The sequence below is a fragment of the Bufo gargarizans genome, chromosome 6 (assembly GCF_014858855.1).
Source record: "Bufo gargarizans isolate SCDJY-AF-19 chromosome 6, ASM1485885v1, whole genome shotgun sequence".
Taxonomy (NCBI): domain Eukaryota; kingdom Metazoa; phylum Chordata; class Amphibia; order Anura; family Bufonidae; genus Bufo; species Bufo gargarizans.
In genome coordinates, this window is record NC_058085.1 from 296,303,774 (window position 1) to 296,323,845 (window position 20,072).

The following is a 20,072-nucleotide window of genomic DNA, read 5'->3' on the forward strand; positions in this document are numbered from 1 at the left end:
CCTTTTTTTTTGGCACCATGTCCCATTTGAAGAACCCCTGATGCACCCCTAGAGTAGAAACTCTATAAAAGTGACCCCATCTAAGAAGGTACACCCCTCAAGGTATTCAAAACTGATTTTACAAACTTTACTAACCCTTTAGGTGTTCCTCAACATTTTATAGCAAATGGAGATGAAATTTCTGAATTTCTATTTTTTGTAACCTTGCCTCACAAAAATGTAATATAGAGCAACCAAAAATCATATGTACCCTAAAAATAGTCCCAACAAAACTGCCACCTTATCCTGTAGTTTCCAAAATGGGGTCACTTTTAAGGATTTTCTACTCTAGGGGTGCATCAGGGGGGCTTCAAATGGGACATGGCGTAAATAAACCAGTCCAGCAAAATCTGCCTTCCAAAAACCACATGGCGCTCCTTTCCCTCTACGCCCTGCCGTGTGCCCGTACAGCAGTTTACGACCACATATGGGGTGTTTCTGCAAACTACAGAATCAGGGCAATAAATATTAAGTTTTGTTTGGCTGTTAACCCTTGCTTTGTTACTGGAAAAAAAATTATTAAAATGGAAAATTTGCCCAAAAATCTAAATTCTAAAATTCTATCTCCATTTGCCATTAACTCTTGTGGAACACCTAAAGGGTTAACGACGTTTGTAAAATCAGTTTTGAATACCTTGAGGGGTGTAGTTTCTAGAATGGGGTCATTTTTGGGTGGTTTATATTATGTGAGCCTCCTCACAAAGTGACTTCACACATCAACTGTTCCTCAAAAAGTGGGTTTTGGAAAAGTTCTAAAAAAAATCCAAGATTTGCTTCTAAACCTTGTAATGTCCCCAAAAAATAAAGTGGCATTCCCAAAATGATCCAAACATGAAGTAGACATATGGGGAATGTAAATTAATAACTATTTTTGGAGGTATTTCTATGTATTATAGAGGTAGAGAAATTGAAACTTGGAAATTTGCAAATTTTTCTAAATTTTGGGTACATTTTGTATTTTTTTATAAATAAAATTTTTAATTTTTTTAACTTCATTTTACCAGTGTCATGAAGTACAATATGTGACGAAAAAACAATGTCAGAATGGCCTGGATAAGTAAAAGTGTTTTAAAGTTATTCACGCATAAAGTGACACTGGTCACTTAAGGTGAAAATGAGCCCGGTCCTTAAGGGGTTAAAAACTGCATCAGCAATCTGAACGCGGAAACACAGTCTAAACTCAGCAGCTGTGATCTGGCTTTATTAACACTGAAAGACCCAACTGACTGTAGTCATGTTATACTGCATCATGTGTCACATACAGTCCTATTCATAAATGAGATTGTGGGAATGTATTATGTAAGATTCCTTTGACTTTTTGTACATATTCAACTGTGAGTGGCCTAGGGTACGACCACACGGCACAGTTGGGTGCACCTAATATTATATGAATAAATATATATAAATATATACATACAGTACTAATGAGACTGCAATGTTTAGTTGGTCTGCATTGTTAATGGCTGCGCAGCACCAGCAATAGGCTACATGCACACAACCGTATGTGTTTTGCAGTCCTTAAATTGCGTATCCTCAATAAAAAATGGATGACATCCATATGCCATATGTTTTTTTTTATTTGTTTTTTGCGGATCCATTGTAACAATGCCTAAAACGGACAAGAATAGGACATGTTATATTTTTTTGCAGGCTACGGAACGGACATACTGATGCGGACAGCACACGGTGTGCTGTCCGCATCTTTTTCGGACCCATTGAAATTAATGGGTCTGCATCCTATCGGCCAAAAAAACGGAATAGACATGGAAACAAAATACGTTTGTGTGTATGAGGCCATACTGTGCAGTCATTAACAATGTAGACTGACTAAACAGTGCAGTGTTAGTAGGGTCCACTGTGGCCCATATGGCTGCGTGGTACCCGATCACAGCGGGGCTGCTCCGAAAGCATAACACAGCCATGCCACGTGGTCACACCCTAATGGTTTTGTCGAGACTAGCTAACCATCTAATGCAGTGCTTTCAAACCCGTGGCGCTCGAGGTGTTGCAAAACTACAACTTCCATCATGCCCGTACAGCCTACAGCTATCAGGACATGCTGGAAGTTGTAGTTGTACTACTGCTACAGGGCCACGTGTTTGACATCCCTGATCTAATGTGAATGGCAGATAGGGGAAAGAAACCTGTGGATTCTTGAATTTCAACATGTCCAATCATTCGTTCTCACAGGACATAAGTTGCCATATACACGTATGGTGCTTTGTAATGAGCACCACACACACAGATATATGTATATTTGAATAAATTGATATACAGTACATATTTCTTCTCTACAGCTCCTAGATACACACACACACATACATGGAATATCATTGCTGAAAGACTGTCAGCATCTTTTCCTCATTTACTTTACTAGTAAAGAGGCGTGTAAACAAGGAAAGCAGATGAAAAGTTCAGATTGGCGTTCTCCAGCCCACAAGCAGTTGAGCAGAGCAATGTGAGAGCTGCCTGTACCTGGCTGCCCCGCAGCCACTCCCTCCGCTGTGTGTAATGTAACACTAGGAACTGCAGGCTCTGCAGATGCAACAAGTATCCAGGGAGCTCTGCACTGAACACAACTCTCAGGATATCTCACTGCACTGATCACATTGGGACCCAGGACTTTCCTGCATCTGGACTTTTCTCCAGAGCTCCAAAAGGGATTGTTACCACTTGGGACAAGTCAAGAAGTTGCACCTAGTGTAGGACATGGCCTCCTTTCCTTCAAGAGGTAGTATAGGAGGAAACCAGGTGAGCAATGTTCTTCAGTTACTTTATGTTTGGAAGACTTTGGGCACTGTTCAGGTTGTTGTTACTTGTCGTGTTAGAAGTTCTGAGCTTTTATGACTTTTATTAGAACAACTATAACTCCCAGCAGAAAGATGAGACTTATAGTCCTACTGAAGCACTTAAGGGCTTACTTAGTAGAGAGTTGCCGACTTAGATTTCTGTCTAAATGTATGGCGTTACGTTTATCTGTTTGTTGATGAACCTACTTATGTTCAGCGTTTATTATAATGATATAATGTAGTAATGGTCACTTCTACCGATTCATAGCGCGTGCTCTGGTCTGTACATGGCATGTAGTATCTTCTTGACGAATATTGGGCACTGACCGTAACCGGACTTATGTTCCAGTCTGTACAAGTGACTATTGATAGATGTTTCACAATGTTTGTTACTGTAGAAAATATTCAGTATAAAAAGATTCCTGATGATGTGACAGGACCTCTACAAGGGAAATGTGGACACAAGGCACAATGAGCCATGCTGGCTGCACAGAAGTGAGTTTGTTTTCTCAGAGCTGAAGACCTGTCAGTTCCATTTGCTGTGAGTTCTGGTGCCAGCTCCTCTGTGTCTCTGTCATGGTCAGATGTTCACATAAAGCCAAACACTGGCTTGCATTGAATGGAATTCCCCTTCACTGTATTCTGGGAAACGATTTGCCTGCCTCATTAAAGTATCAGAACATCTCTAGCAAGAATAGGAGAAACTTCATAAACTATACAATATTCACATAATTTTTTAATGTTCCGTTCCCCTTAAAGTCGCATTCACATCAGCATAAATGTTTTGCGAGTGGAAAACCGCAGATAATGGCCGTGTGCACGCTGCGTACCCATTGACTTCAATTAGACTGTGCTCCGCATGTTGCGGCGAAGTATTAGACAGGGCTACCGTGTGCTTCTACATCCGTGCGGCCACTCCCAAAAAGATGCCCTATACTTAGCCGCAACATGCGGACCACAGACCCATTGCACACACCTGGTATCCGTAGTTTGCGGACCGCAAAACATGTATGGTCATGTGAATGCACCCTAAAACAAAGAGTATTGGAGTGAGCTACTTCCCGGGGCTGTAATAAAGTTTTAGGGTGCATTCATACAATTGTATGTATTTTGAAGTTCGCAAAATGCAGATCCACAAAAAATACAGATGATGTCCGTGTGATGTCCATGTTGCATCTGTTTGTTTGTTTTTGCAGACTCATTGTAACAATGCCTATTCTTGTCTGCAAAACGGATAAGAATAAGACATGCTCTATCTTTTTTGCCAGGCTTACGGGGCAGACATACGGGTGAAAATGAATAGGTCCGCATCCAATCCGCAAAAAATGAGGATAGGAGCAAAATTACGGTTTGGCATATTTTGGCATATCAACAGTTTGTGCCATAAATGTCTGGTAGTTGGAGGATCCTCTGTTTGGTACTCCTGATGGAAGGAGGGCCTGAGGGGAGAGAGACCAGTACTCATGCATTGACACTTAGGCCTGCACTAGGCCCAACATGGTAACCAGTTAATCTGGACTGCTCCTTTAAATTACTTAAAATGAAACTGTATTTCCTACTTTCAGAACACAGCAAAATATGTTTGCACTTTGTCCCACACTAAACAGTATCACAGACCACGGGTTGTGCAGTCTTGACCTAAAGGACACCCGGAATTCATCAGTTCTGTCTTTCAGTGCTGCAGCAACAATCGCCTCTCTGAAGTCATTCCTTCTTGGCATGAAATACGTAGGCTCGGACTGGCCCACAGGGGTACAGGTGAATCCCCCAGTGGGACCCTGAGCAAGGTTGTCCCCTAGTCTCTCACCCCCTGCACAAGTGGCACATAACACATTAGACTTACTGCATTACATACATATATTCAGTGTACAGCACCTCAACCAGCCTATGTTCATATAAAAACTTGTTAGATTATTTATTATATTTGAATGTATCCGTACAGCGGGCCCCCAAAATATATTTTACTGGTGGGCCCTAGGCACCCCAGTCTGACACTGGATGTACACACAACTCAGTGTTGAGAAGAGCAAAGTACCAAGAGGTCTGTTTTTATAGAGGGCCCTTAAAGGTATGTGCACTGCACATATTGCAGATTTGCGACTGGAAATACGTCTCATATAGCTTAATGGGGTTGTATTATTTGTATTATTTTTTTTATAGAAGCTGGTGAGGAACACAAATTGTGATTTTGGCCTCATAAATAAGGAGGATCACAAACTGTATAGACAAGGGATTTCAGTCATTGATGAGGTGGAGCAGAGAGGGAGGTAACACTAGGCTCAGGGGTCTTGATAATGTTCTGTCATTAAAAGGGTTTTGAGCCTTGGATAGGTCATCAAAATCTGATTGTGTGGGATCCAACTACGGGCACCCCTACGATCAACTGATAGAAGGAGCCATGGTGTACCAGGAAAAGCACAGCTCCATACACTGTGCAATGGCCTCAAATGTACTGCAAACTTAGTCCAATTCAAGCGAATGTGACTGCGTTTGCTCTACATTTCCTGGTCACTACTTAAAGGGATTCTGTCACCACATTTTACCCCTTAGAGTACTACCCTGTAAGTTCATGTCCGGAATGCCGACGTAACATAGCTACTTGTAGGTCTCCCTGAGCTGTATTAAATGATGCCCTTATTAACTAAAAGTCTTGATTTATTTCTTTATAAAATCGATTTTAGTGATATGCTAATGATTTACATAAGGTGCCCAAGGGAATGTCCTTTCCAAACTTGGTGCCCAGCCTCACCCCTCGGTCCGGTGCCCAGCTCCGCCTTTATGAGTCCAGCGCCGCCTTCGCTCGACGGTGCCATTACCTGTAGTCCGCACGTGCGCAGACTACAGTATGCAGTGCGCACGCGCAGGATTTCAGACAGGCTCAGGGATTACGTCAGCGCGGCGGCTCTTGAATATATTATATTATAGGAGGCGCTCGACTCAGGAAGGCGGCGCTGGACACTGGACCGAGGGGTGCGGCTGGGCACCAAGTTAGGAAAGGACATCCCCTTGGGCACCTTATGTAAGTTATTAGCATATCACTAAAATCGATTTTTAAAAAGAAATAAATCAAGACTATTAGTTAATAAGGGCATCATGTAATACAGCTCAGGGAGACCTACAAGTAACTATGTGTTACTGTAGGAATCCCTTTAAATGAGTGGCGCTGCGAGGAGTCAGACACCCACCAATCTGATATCCACCTGAATAGATATATAGGATAAGAGGTTTAAGAAATCTGCGGCGTGTGACCATCATGTGTAATACACAGACAGTAAATATAAACCTGAAACTGAGGTTTTGCTCCTTTCCCCTTACACACTTAGCAGCTGGGTGCTTGTACCTGGTACTGAATTTTAGGACCTGGATGATGTCACTTTATCTCTATGTGTAGGACAGAGAAGGCACACAAAGCCTCCCGTATAATGTAATCGCTCCAACAGCACTGTGCCTTCCTTTTGTGTGTTTTCATGTGTTGTGTTCATATCTATGAACATAGTATGCTATGAAATGTTTTGTTAGACTCAGTACGTGGGGAACGTAAAACCTGGGTTATCCTTCGGTTGATGAACATGAACATTTTAGCGTGGTTGTGCAGAGCATTCTTTCTTTATGTTTTTGACATGGTGTCCATTGTCCGGTATGGGTGGTCTATTTGTTTTGGTATCATGTGTTTGCCATTATCTACTTGTCTTTTCAATACAGTTTTTGGGCAAAAAAATACAGTTTGGTTTCCCTTATGAATGATCTATATGTCATAGATCTGTAATATAGCTACAAATGTATATATAATGCCTTTCCATCTGAAATATAAGCAAAAGGATAAAGAAAAAAGACATTAAAGGGATATTCCCATCACAGACAATGGGGGCATATTGCTAGGATATGTGGACCTGCACCCACGCCGAGAACGGAGTGGGGAGAGTGGTGGCTGGAGGACCTTGGGTTTCCCGGGCTCTGGGCACTGCCAAGCACTCTTCCCATACAAGTGAGTGGGAGCGCACTGCGCTTGCGTGGCCACCGATCCCATACATTTCTATGGGGCCGACGGAAATAGCCAAGCTGCGCAGTGCACCCTCCACCACTTTCCCCACTCCGTTCTTGGTGTAGGTGTGGATCCTACCTCTGGGATCCTAGTGATATGCCCCTATTGTATGTGATGGGAATACTCCTTTAAATAATACACACAACTAAAATATGTGACACTAAGGCTCCATTCACACGTCCGCAGAATGTGTCCGCATCCCTTCCGCAATTTTGCGGAACAGGTGCGGACCCATTCATTCTCTATGGGGACGGAATGGATGCGGACAGTGTGCTGTCTGCATCCGCAATTGCGGAGCGCGGCCCCGATCTTCGGGTCTGCAGCTCCGCAAAAGATAGAACATGTCCTATTCTTGTCCGCAGCTTGCGGACAATAATAGGCATTTCTATGGGGGTGACGGGCTGGTGTGTTGCGGACCCGCAATTTGCGGGTCCGCAACACACTACGGCCGTGTGAATGCAGCCTTAGGGTACAACCACACAGAGACTTTAAGGTAGATCTACCAGCAAGATTTTAAGCCAAAGCCAAAGTGGATCCATCAGGAAAGAAAAGTATAAGGCTACTTTTACACTAGCGTTGAAGTTTTCCGGTATTCAGTCCCGTCATAGGGGCTCAATACCGGAAAAAAAACGCATCAGTTTTATCCTAATGCATTCTGAATGGAAAACAATCCGTTCAGTATGCATCAGGATGTCTTCAGTTTTGTCCCTTTTACGGTATTTGACCAGAGAAAATACAGCAGCATGCTGCAGTATTTTCTCCGGCCAAAATTCCGGAACACTTGCCGGATTTCCATATCCGGCATTCATTTCCATTGAATTGTATTAATATCAGATCCGGTACCAAGTTTTCATGAAATTGCCGCAGACCTTTCAAAATGTGAAAAAAAGAAATACCGGATCCGTTTTTCCGGATGACACCGGAGAGACGGATCCGGTATTTCAATGCATTTGTTAAACGGAACTGTCTGCCGGATTCTTCTAACGCTAGTGTGAAAGTACCCTTAATTCTTCTTTTATATTTACGATTCCTTTTGAATCCACTTCTCACTTTGGCGAAAAATACTGCAGTCAGATCTGCCTCAAAGCCTCATCCCAAAAACTCTGTGTGGCCGTACCCTTATTGTATAGGTGGAGGTTTATTTTTGCTTGGTATCCTTATTGTATAGGTGGAGGTTTATTTTTGCTTGGTATCTTAATGAACATTTGAGAATAAAACATGCTAATGTATTCCCTGAAGGGTGACTAACTTTTTTTTGTTTACAATGGTTTAATCATCAATATAGATAACATGTAATGGTATATTTCGGTGGAATGTCAATTTGAGACATTGATGTTGTTTTGTGATCTTGGCATGACAGTGAAGCAGAATTAACAATGCCCAATTGACAGCTCTCGCTGGACACAGCTTGGAGCCGAGGGTTCATTAATATACCATTGACAAAGTGCACATCTCATTGCCCCATGTTCCATTATTTCTCTAATATTATAATGCTGAGGTTAAACGTGTGTACATAATGCTGTCTGTACTGTAAATGCTTAGTTGCTGTGTGAGATAATACGTGGTATCTTTCCTTCATAATTAATTACAATTTAATGCATGTTCTGAGCTGCTTGCCTTCATTTCAGCTAAAACCCACATTATGGCGTATATTAGCTTGTCATTAGGGATGAGCGAACTCGAACTGTATAGTTCGGGTTCGTACCGAATTTTGGGGTGTCCGTGACACGGACCCGAACCCGGACATTTTCGTAAAAGTCCGGGTTCGGGTTCGGTGTTCGTCGCTTTCTTCGCGCTTTTGTGACGCTTTCTTGGCGCTTTTTGAAAGGCTGCAAAGCAGCCAATCAACAAGCGTCATACTACTTGCCCCAAGAGGCCATCACAGCCATGCCTACTATTGGCATGGCTGTGATTGGCCAGAGCACCATGTGACCCAGCCTCTATTTAAGCTGGAGTCACATAGCGCCGCCCGTCACTCTGCTCTGATTAGCGTAGGGAGAGGTTGCGGCTGCGACAGTAGGGCGAGATTAGGCAGATTAACTCCTCCAAAGGACTTGATTAACTGATCGATCTGCAGCTGTGGATCATTGAGCTGCTGATCCTCAATTGCTCACTGTTTTTAGGCTGCACAGACCGTTTGTCAGTCTCATTTTTCTGGGGTGATCGGCGGCCATTTTGTGTCTTGTGGTGCGCCAGCACAAGCTGCGACCAAGTGCATTTAACCCTCAATGGTGTGGTTGTTTTTTGGCTAAAGCCTACATCAGGGTGAAGCTGTCACACCAAGTGCATTTAACCAGCAATAGTCTGTTCATTTTTTGGCCATATACAAAATCAGGGGCAAGCTGCGCCTGTCACCAAGTGCATTTAACCCTCAATGGTGTGGTTGTTTTTTGGCTAAAGCCTACATCAGGGTGAAGCTGTCACACCAAGTGCATTTAACCAGCAATAGTCTGTTCATTTTTTGGCCATATACAAAATCAGGGGCAAGCTGCGCCTGTCACCAAGTGCATTTAACCCTCAATGGTGTGGTTGTTTTTTGGCTAAAGCCTACATCAGGGTGAAGCTGTCACACCAAGTGCATTTAACCAGCAATAGTCTGTTCATTTTTTGGCCATATACAAAATCAGGGGCAAGCTGCGCCTGTCACCAAGTGCATTTAACCCTCAATGGTGTGGTTGTTTTTTGGCTAAAGCCTACATCAGGGTGAAGCTGTCACACCAAGTGCATTTAACCAGCAATAGTCTGTTCATTTTTTGGCCATATCCCAGTCTAATTCTGTCACTAAATCCATACCGGTCACCCAGCGCCTAAATACTAGGCCTCAAATTTATATCCAGCTAAATCTGTCCCTAGTGCTGTAGCTGGGCGAGTTATTTAGTGTCCGTTCAAGCACATTTCTTGTTCTGGGTTGAAATACAATTCCCAATTTAGCAATTTCATAATTTAGTGGTTCCTGCTATATCAGAGCTATTTGAAATCTATCCCAAAAAGGGTATATAATATTGAAGGTGCACATTGGGTCATTCAGAATAACTTCACACACACCCGCTACTGTGTATTTCCAAGTCTAATTCTGTCACTAAACCCATACCTGTCACCCAGCGCCTAAATACTAGGCCTCAAATTTAAATCCCTCTAAATCTCTCGTTACCCACCGCTGTACTGTTGTTGCTGGGCAAGATATTTAGTGTCCGTCAAAGCACATTTTTTGTTCTGGGTTGAAGTACAATTCCCAATTTAGCAATTTCATAATTTAGTGGTTTCTGCTATATCAGAGCTATTTGAAATCTATCCCTAAAAGGGTATATAATATTGAAGGTGCACATAGGGTCATTCAGAATAACTTCACACACACGCTTCTGTGCATTTCCAAGTCTAATTCTGTCACTAAATCCATACCGGTGACCCAGCGCCTAAATACTAGGCCTCAAATTTAAATCCCTCTAAATCTCTCGTTACCCACCACTGTACTGTTGTTGCTGGGCAAGATATTTAGTGTCCGTCAAAGCACATTTTTTGTTCTGGGTTGAAGTACAATTCCCAATTTAGCAATTTCATAATTTAGTGGTTTCTGCTATATCAGAGCTATTTGAAATCTATCCCTAAAAGGGTATATAATATTGAAGGTGCACATAGGGTCATTCAGAATAACTTCACACACACGCTTCTGTGCATTTCCAAGTCTAATTCTGTCACTAAATCCATACCGGTGACCCAGCGCCTAAATACTAGGCCTCAAATTTAAATCCCTCTAAATCTCTCGTTACCCACCGCTGTACTGTTGTTGCTGGGCAAGATATTTAGTGTCCGTCAAAGCACATTTTTTGTTCTGGGTTGAAGTACAATTCCCAATTTAGCAATTTCATAATTTAGTGGTTTCTGCTATATCAGAGCTATTTGAAATCTATCCCTAAAAGGGTATATAATATTGAAGGTGCACATAGGGTCATTCAGAATAACTTCACACACACGCTTCTGTGCATTTCCAAGTCTAATTCTGTCACTAAATCCATACCGGTGACCCAGCGCCTAAATACTAGGCCTCAAATTTAAATCCCTCTAAATCTCTCGTTACCCACCGCTGTACTGTTGTTGCTGGGCAAGATATTTAGTGTCCGTCAAAGCACATTTTTTGTTCTGGGTTGAAGTACAATTCCCAATTTAGCAATTTCATAATTTAGTGGTTCCTGCTATATCAGAGCTATTTGAAATCTATCCCAAAAAGGGTATATAATATTGAAGGTGCACATTGGGTCATTCAGAATAACTTCACACACACCCGCTACTGTGTATTTCCAAGTCTAATTCTGTCACTAAACCCATACCTGTCACCCAGCGCCTAAATACTAGGCCTCAAATTTAAATCCCTCTAAATCTCTCGTTACCGCTGTACTGTTGTAGCTGGGAAAGTTATTTAGTGCCCGTCAAAGCACATTTTTTGTTCTGGGTTGAAGTACAATTCCCAATTTAGCAATTTCATAATTTAGTGGTTCCTGCTATATCAGAGCTATTTGAAATCTATCCCAAAAAGGGTATATAATATTCAAGGTGCACATTGGGTCATTCAGAATAACTTCACACACACGCTTCTGTGCATTTCCAAGTCTAATTCTGTCACTAAATCCATACCGGTCACCCAGCGCCTAAATACTAGGCCTCAAATTTATATCCCGCTGAATTTGAATACAATACATTGGGCCAAATAATATATTTGTTGTTGTGGTGAACCATAACAATGAGAAAAACATCTAGTAAGGGACGCGGACGTGGACATGGTCGTGGTGGTGTTAGTGGACCCTCTGGTGCTGGGAGAGGACGTGGCCGTTCTGCCACATCCACACGTCCTAGTGTACCAACTACCTCAGGTCCCAGTAGCCGCCAGAATTTACAGCGATATATGGTGGGGCCCAATGCCGTTCTAAGGATGGTAAGGCCTGAGCAGGTACAGGCATTAGTCAATTGGGTGGCCGACAGTGGATCCAGCACGTTCACATTATCTCCCACCCAGTCTTCTGCAGAAAGCGCACAGATGGCGCCTGAAAACCAACCCCATCAGTCTGTCACATCACCCCCATGCATACCAGGGAAACTGTCTCAGCCTCAAGTTATGCAGCAGTCTCTTATGCTGTTTGAAGACTCCGCTGGCAGGGTTTCCCAAGGGCATCCACCTAGCCCTTCCCCAGCGGTGAAAGACATAGAATGCACTGACGCACAACCACTTATGTTTCCTGATGATGAGGACATGGGAATACCACCTCAGCATGTCTCTGATGATGACGAAACACAGGTGCCAACTGCTGCGTCTTTCTGCAGTGTGCAGACTGAACAGGAGGTCAGGGATCAAGACTGGGTGGAAGACGATGCAGGGGACGATGAGGTCCTAGACCCCACATGGAATGAAGGTCGTGCCACTGACTTTCACAGTTCGGAGGAAGAGGCAGTGGTGAGACCGAGCCAACAGCGTAGCAAAAGAGGGAGCAGTGGGCAAAAGCAGAACACCCGCCGCCAAGAGACTCCGCCTGCTACTGACCGCCGCCATCTGGGACCGAGCACCCCAAAGGCAGCTTCAAGGAGTTCCCTGGCATGGCACTTCTTCAAACAATGTGCTGACGACAAGACCCGAGTGGTTTGCACGCTGTGCCATCAGAGCCTGAAGCGAGGCATTAACGTTCTGAACCTGAGCACAACCTGCATGACCAGGCACCTGCATGCAAAGCATGAACTGCAGTGGAGTAAACACCTTAAAACCAAGGAAGTCACTCAGGCTCCCCCTGCTACCTCTTCTGCTGCTGCCGCCTCGGCCAATTCTGCTGCTGCCGCCTCGGCCTCTTCCTCCGCCTCTGGAGGAACGTTGGCACCTGCCGCCCAGCAAACAGGGGATGTACCACCAACACCACCACCACCACCTCCGTCACCAAGCGTCTCAACCATGTCACACGCCAGCGTTCAGCTCTCCATCTCACAAACATTTGATAGAAAGCGTAAATTCCCACCTAGCCACCCTCGATCCCTGGCCCTGAATGCCAGCATTTCTAAACTACTGGCCTATGAAATGCTGTCATTTAGGCTGGTGGACACAGACAGCTTCAAACAGCTCATGTCGCTTGCTGTCCCACAGTATGTTGTTCCCAGCCGGCACTACTTCTCCAAGAGAGCCGTGCCTTCCCTGCACAACCAAGTATCCGATAAAATCAAGTGTGCACTGCGCAACGCCATCTGTAGCAAGGTCCACCTAACCACAGATACGTGGACCAGTAAGCACGGCCAGGGACGCTATATCTCCCTAACTGCACACTGGGTAAATGTAGTGGCAGCTGGGCCCCAGGCGGAGAGCTGTTTGGCGCACGTCCTGCCGCCGCCAAGGATCGCAGGGCAACATTCTTTGCCTCCTGTTGCCACCTCCTCCTTCTCGGCTTCCTCCTCCTCTTCTTCCACCTGCTCATCCAGTCAGCCACACACCTTCACCACCAACTTCAGCACAGCCCGGGGTAAACGTCAGCAGGCCATTCTGAAACTCATATGTTTGGGGGACAGGCCCCACACCGCACAGGAGTTGTGGCGGGGTATTGAACAACAGACCGACGAGTGGTTGCTGCCGGTGAGCCTCAAGCCCGGCCTGGTGGTGTGTGATAATGGGCGAAATCTCGTTGCAGCTCTGGGACTAGCCAATTTGACGCACATCCCTTGCTTGGCGCATGTGCTGAATTTGGTGGTGCAGAAGTTCATTCACAACTACCCCGACATGTCAGAGCTGCTGCATAAAGTGCGGGCCGTCTGTTCGCGCTTCCGGCGTTCACATCCTGCCGCTGCTCGCCTGTCTGCGCTACAGCGTAACTTCGGCCTTCCCGCTCACCGCCTCATATGCGACGTGCCCACCAGGTGGAACTCCACCTTGCACATGCTGGACAGACTGTGCGAGCAGCAGCAGGCCATAGTGGAGTTTCAGCTGCAGCACGCACGGGTCAGTCGCACTACAGAACAGCACCACTTCACCACCAATGACTGGGCCTCCATGCGAGACCTGTGTGCCCTGTTGCGCTGTTTCGAGTACTCCACCAACATGGCCAGTGGCGATGACACCGTTATCAGCGTTACAATACCACTTCTATGTCTCCTTGAGAAAACACTTAGGGCGATGATGGAACAGGAGGTGGCCCAGGAGGAGGAGGAGGAGGATGAGGAAGAGGGGTCATTTTTAGCACTTTCAGGCCAGTCTCTTCGAAGTGACTCAGAGGGAGGTTTTTTGCAACAGCAGAGGCCAGGTACAAATGTGGCCAGCCAGGGCCCACTACTGGAGGACGAGGAGGACGAGGATGAGGAGGAGGTGGAGGAGGATGAGGATGAAGCATGGTCACAGCGGGGTGGCACCCAACGCAGCTCGGGTCCATCACTGGTGCGTGGCTGGGGGGAAAGGCAGGACGATGACGATACGCCTCCCACAGAGGACAGCTTGTCCTTACCCCTGGGCAGCCTGGCACACATGAGCGACTACATGCTGCAGTGCCTGCGCAACGACAGCAGAGTTGCCCACATTTTAACCTGTGCGGACTACTGGGTTGCCACCCTGCTGGATCCACGCTACAAAGACAATGTGCCCACCTTACTTCCTGCACTGGAGCGTGATAGGAAGATGCGCGAGTACAAGCGCACGTTGGTAGACGCGCTACTGAGAGCATTCCCAAATGTCACAGGGGAACAAGTGGAAGCCCAAGGCCAAGGCAGAGGAGGAGCAAGAGGTCGCCAAGGCAGCTGTGTCACGGCCAGCTCCTCTGAGGGCAGGGTTAGCATGGCAGAGATGTGGAAAACTTTTGTCAACACGCCACAGCTAACTGCACCACCACCTGATACGCAACGTGTTAGCAGGAGGCAACATTTCACTAACATGGTGGAACAGTACGTGTGCACACCCCTCCACGTACTGACTGATGGTTCGGCCCCATTCAACTTCTGGGTCTCTAAATTGTCCACGTGGCCAGAGCTAGCCTTTTATGCCTTGGAGGTGCTGGCCTGCCCGGCAGCCAGCGTTTTGTCTTAACGTGTATTCAGCACGGCAGGGGGCGTCATTACAGACAAACGCAGCCGCCTGTCTACAGCCAATGTGGACAAGCTGACGTTCATAAAAATGAACCAGGCATGGATCCCACAGGACCTGTCCGTCCCTTGTCCAGATTAGACATTAACTACCTCCCCATAACCATATATTATTGGACTCCAGGGCACTTCCTCATTCAATCCTATTTTTATTTTCATTTTACCATTATATTGCGATGCTACCCAAAGTTGAATGAACCTCTCCTCTGCCTGTGTGCTAGGCCTAAATATATGCCAATGGACTGTTGCAGTGGTGGCTGACATGAAGCCTGATTCTCTGCTATGACATGCAGACTAATTCTCTGCTGACATGAAGCCAGATTGTCTGTTACGGGACCTCTCTCCTCTGCCTGGGTGCTGGGCCTAAATTTATGACAATGGACTGTTGCAGTGGTGGGCTGACGTGAAGCCTCATTCTCTGCTATGACATGCAGACTGATTCTCTGCTGACATGAAGCCAGATCGTCTGTTACGGGACCTCTCTGCTCTGCCTGTGTGCTAGGCCTAAATATATGCCAATGGACTGTTGCAGTGGTGGGTGACGTGAAGCCTCATTCTCTGCTATGACATGCAGACTGATTCTCTGCTGTCATGAAGCCAGATTGTCTGTTACGGGACCTCTCTGCTCTGCCTGTGTGCTAGGCCTAAATATATGCCAATGGACTGTTGCAGTGGTGGGTGACGTGAAGCCTCATTCTCTGCTATGACATGCAGACTGATTCTCTGCTGACATGAAGCCAGATTGTCTGTTACGGGACCTCTCTGCTCTGCCTGTGTGCTAGGCCTAAATATATGCCAATGGACTGTTGCAGTGGTGGGTGACGTGAAGCCTCATTCTCTGCTATGACATGCAGACTGATTCTCTGCTGTCATGAAGCCAGATTGTCTGTTACGGGACCTCTCTGCTCTGCCTGTGTGCTAGGCCTAAATATATGCCAATGGACTGTTGCAGTGGTGGGTGACGTGAAGCCTCATTCTCTGCTATGACATGCAGACTGATTCTCTGCTGACATGAAGCCAGATTGTCTGTTACGGGACCTCTCTGCTCTGCCTGTGTGCTAGGCCTAAATATATGCCAATGGACTGTTGCAGTGGTGGGTGACGTGAAGCCTCATTCTCTGCTATGACATGCAGACTGATTCTCTGCTGTCATGAAGCCAGATTGTCTGTTACGGGACCTCTCTGCTCTGCCTGTGTGCTAGGCCTAAATATATGCCAATGGACTGTTGCAGTGGTGGGTGACGTGAAGCCTCATTCTCTGCTATGACATGCAGACTGATTCTCTGCTGACATGAAGCCAGATTGTCTGTTACGGGACCTCTCTGCTCTGCCTGTGTGCTAGGCCTAAATATATGCCAATGGACTGTTGCAGTGGTGGGTGACGTGAAGCCTCATTCTCTGCTATGACATGCAGACTGATTCTCTGCTGTCATGAAGCCAGATTGTCTGTTACGGGACCTCTCTGCTCTGCCTGTGTGCTAGGCCTAAATATATGCCAATGGACTGTTGCAGTGGTGGGTGACGTGAAGCCTCATTCTCTGCTATGACATGCAGACTGATTCTCTGCTGACATGAAGCCAGATTGTCTGTTACGGGACCTCTCTGCTCTGCCTGTGTGCTAGGCCTAAATATATGCCAATGGACTGTTGCAGTGGTGGGTGACGTGAAGCCTCATTCTCTGCTATGACATGCAGACTGATTCTCTGCTGTCATGAAGCCAGATTGTCTGTTACGGGACCTCTCTGCTCTGCCTGTGTGCTAGGCCTAAATATATGCCAATGGACTGTTGCAGTGGTGGGTGACGTGAAGCCTCATTCTCTGCTATGACATGCAGACTAATTCTCTGCTGACATGAAGACAGATTCTCTGTTACGGGACCTCTCTCCTCTGCCTGTGTGTGTGCTGGGCCTAAATATATGCCAATGGACTGTTGCAGTGGTGGCTGACGTGAAGCCTCATTCTCTGCTATGACATGCAGACTGATTCTCTGCTGACATGAAGCCAGATTCTCTGTTACGGGACCTCTCTCCTCTGCCTGTGTGTGTGCTGGGCCTAAATATATGCCAATGGACTGTTGCAGTGGTGGCTGACGTGAAGCCTCATTCTCTGCTATGACATGCAGACTGATTCTCTGCTGACATGAAGCCAGATTCTCTGTTACGGGACCTCTCTCCTCTGCCTGTGTGCTAGGCCTAAATATATGCCAATGGACTGTTGCAGTGGTGGCTGACGTGAAGCCTCATTCTCTGCTATGACATGCAGACTAATTCTCTGCTGACATGAAGACAGATTCTCTGTTACGGGACCTCTCTCCTCTGCCTGGGTGCCGGGGCCTAAATATCTGAGAATGGACTGTTCCAGTGGTGGGTGACGGGAAGCCAGATTCTCTGCTATGGAACCTCTCTCCAATTGATTTTGGTTAATTTTTATTTATTTAATTTTTATTTTAATTAATTTCCCTATCCACATTTGTTTGCAGGGGATTTACCTACATGTTGCTGCCTTTTGCAGCCCTCTAGCCCTTTCCTGGGCTGTTTTACAGCCGTTTTAGTGCCGAAAAGTTCGGGTCCCCATTGACTTCAATGGGGTTCGGGTTCGGGACGAAGTTCGGATCGGGTTCGGATCCCGAACCCGAACATTTCCGGGATGTTCGGCCGAACTTCTCGAACCCGAACATCCAGGTGTTCGCTCAACTCTACTTGTCATGGAACATTTATAAGTTATAGAGTGTTCACTTTCAGTTTGAAAACTTTTTATTTAATTTTCATTTAAAGAATAGTGGCAGGTACCACTACAATAGTGTATTCACTTTAAAGAGTAACGCTTCCAACTAAAACCAAACAAGATCTTATTTGTTTCACTTTTATTTTTAATATAGTGTAGGGATGGGGTGTTAAATATTTTTGTAACGTACTTTATTAGGGAAAAAAATGTGTTTCTTTGTAATAAAAAACTGTTTGTAAAGAGAATTCTTAGTAGAGCTCTAACCAAGGGTTAATAAGAAGAGTCTGTCTTCAGTCTTTAGCATTCTAATGAGTGCTGAAGACATCTATGTGTAACAAGTCAGATAGGCAGGGTGATGGACAGTGATAGTTAGGACACATGTACATAGTCAGGGACTGGGGTAGTGACAAGAGGCGACTGGAAGCCTCTGCATGTTACACACAAGTGTCTTCAGCGCCCAGTAGAACTAGAACTGGAGACTTTCTTTAGGGTACTTTTACACTAGCGTTTTTCTTTTCTGGCGCTGAGTTCCGTCCTAGGGGCTCAAATCCGGAAAAGAACTGATCAGTTTTATCCTAATGCATTCTGAATGGAGAGCAATCCGTTCAGGATGCATCAGGATATCTTCAGTTCAGTCTTTTCAGAAAACCGTAGCATGTTGTATTTTTACCTCCGGCCAAAAATCCTGAATACTTTGACTAAACGCCGGATCTGGTCTTTTTCCCATTGACTTGCATTAATGCCGGATCCGGCGCCGTGTGTTCAGTCAAACCGGATCCGGCTTTTGCATGTTAAACCCAAAAAATTTGAAAAAAAAGTTAAAGTCCATAAATGGCGGATCCGTTTTTTCCAATGCATTTTTTCATTGTGATCAAAATCCTGATCAATGTAATCCGTTTTCACACATTTTTCCGGATCCGGTGGTCAGTTCCGGTGTCGGAATTGAACGCCGGATTTAAACAACGCTAATGTGACAGTAGCCTTAGCCGTACTAAGAAGACTCTTTACAGCCTTTCTAAATGTTTTTAAAGGGGTTCTGCACTTTCAATTTACTGATGATCTATCCTCTGGATAGATCATCAGCTTCTGATCGGCGGGGGTCCGACACCCGGGACCCCCGCCGATCAGCTGTTTGAGAAGGCAGCGGCGCTCCAGCAGCGCCGCGGCCTTCTAACTGTTTACCGCGGGACGCCCGCCTACTGACGTCACGACTTGTATCAACTACAGTGGGCGCGGCTAAGCTCTGTTCACTTTAATGGAGCTTAGCCGCGCCCACTGTAGTTGATACAAGTCGTGACGTCAGTGGGCGGGCGGCCCGGCGGTAAACAGTGAGAAGGCCGCGGCGCTGCTGGAGCGCCGCTGCCTTCTCAAACAGCTGATCGGGGGGGGTCCCGGGTGTCGGACCCCCGCCGATCAGAAGCTGATGATCTATCCAGAGGATAGATCATCAGTTAATTAAAAGTGCAGAACCCCTTTAAGCATTGCAGCATGTACTGGCATTCGAGACTTTGATGCTATTGTTTCTTTAAAATATTTACTGTAGTCTGCACATTGAAAAGAATCTGTCTCACTTGTCCGAATGTGAAACTGATATATAATCTTGGAGTAGGATATACAGGCTTTTCAATAACAAATAGTATCAATAGCAGATGCGGTGAAGGCACTGTTAGGCCTCTTTCACCCGGGCGAGTTTTCCGCGCGGGTGCAATGCGGGAGGTGAACGCATTGCACCCGCACTGAATCCGGACCCATTCATTTCTATGGGGCTGTGCACATTAGCGGTGATTTTCACGCATCACTTATGCGTTGCGTGAAAATCGCAGCATGCTCTATATTGTGCGTTTTTCATGCAAAGCAGGCCCCATAGAAGTGAATGGGGCTGCGTAAAAATCGCAAGCATCCGCAAGCAAGTGCGGATGCGGTGCAATTTTCAAGCACGTTTGCTAGGAGACGATCGGGATGGAGACCCGATCATTATTATTTTCCCTTATAGCATGGTTATAAGAGAAAATAATAGCATTCTTAATACAGAATGCATAGTACAATAGCGCTGGAGGGGTTAAATAATTTTTTTTTTTAACTCCCCTTAATCCACTTGCTCGCGCAGCCCGACTTCTCTTCTGTGTACCATCACCATGGTAAAAGATCATGTGATGGACCATGTGATGACCAGAGTAACGTCACCACAGGTCCTTTTCCTGTACACAGCAAAGATAAAGACAGAAGAGATGCCGGCTGCGTGAGCAAGTGGATTAAGGTGAGTTAAATTATTATTATTATTTTTTTAACCCCTCCAGCCCTATTGTACTATGCATTCTGTATTAAGAATGCTATAATTGTCCCTTATAACCATGTTATATAGGAAAATAATACAATCTACACAACCC

The 20,072-nt window shown here is 45.6% G+C and overlaps 1 protein-coding gene across 6 annotated transcripts in view; it reads left to right on the forward strand.

The window, feature by feature from the left end:
* The first annotated feature begins 2,575 nt into the window (after nucleotides 1–2,575).
* ANK3 (ankyrin 3) overlaps nucleotides 2,576–20,072 on the forward strand; it is a 695,467-nt gene continuing 677,970 nt past the window's right edge. For 3 of the 6 annotated variants that reach the window (XM_044296177.1, XM_044296180.1, XM_044296181.1), the window contains exon 1: nucleotides 2,576–2,790. In XM_044296177.1, the coding sequence (XP_044152112.1) occupies nucleotides 2,749–2,790 (42 nt within the window). In that variant the 5' untranslated portion in view covers nucleotides 2,576–2,748. The remainder of the gene's footprint in view (nucleotides 2,791–20,072) is intronic. The other 3 variants (XM_044296178.1, XM_044296179.1, XM_044296182.1) reach the window with 1 other exon arrangement.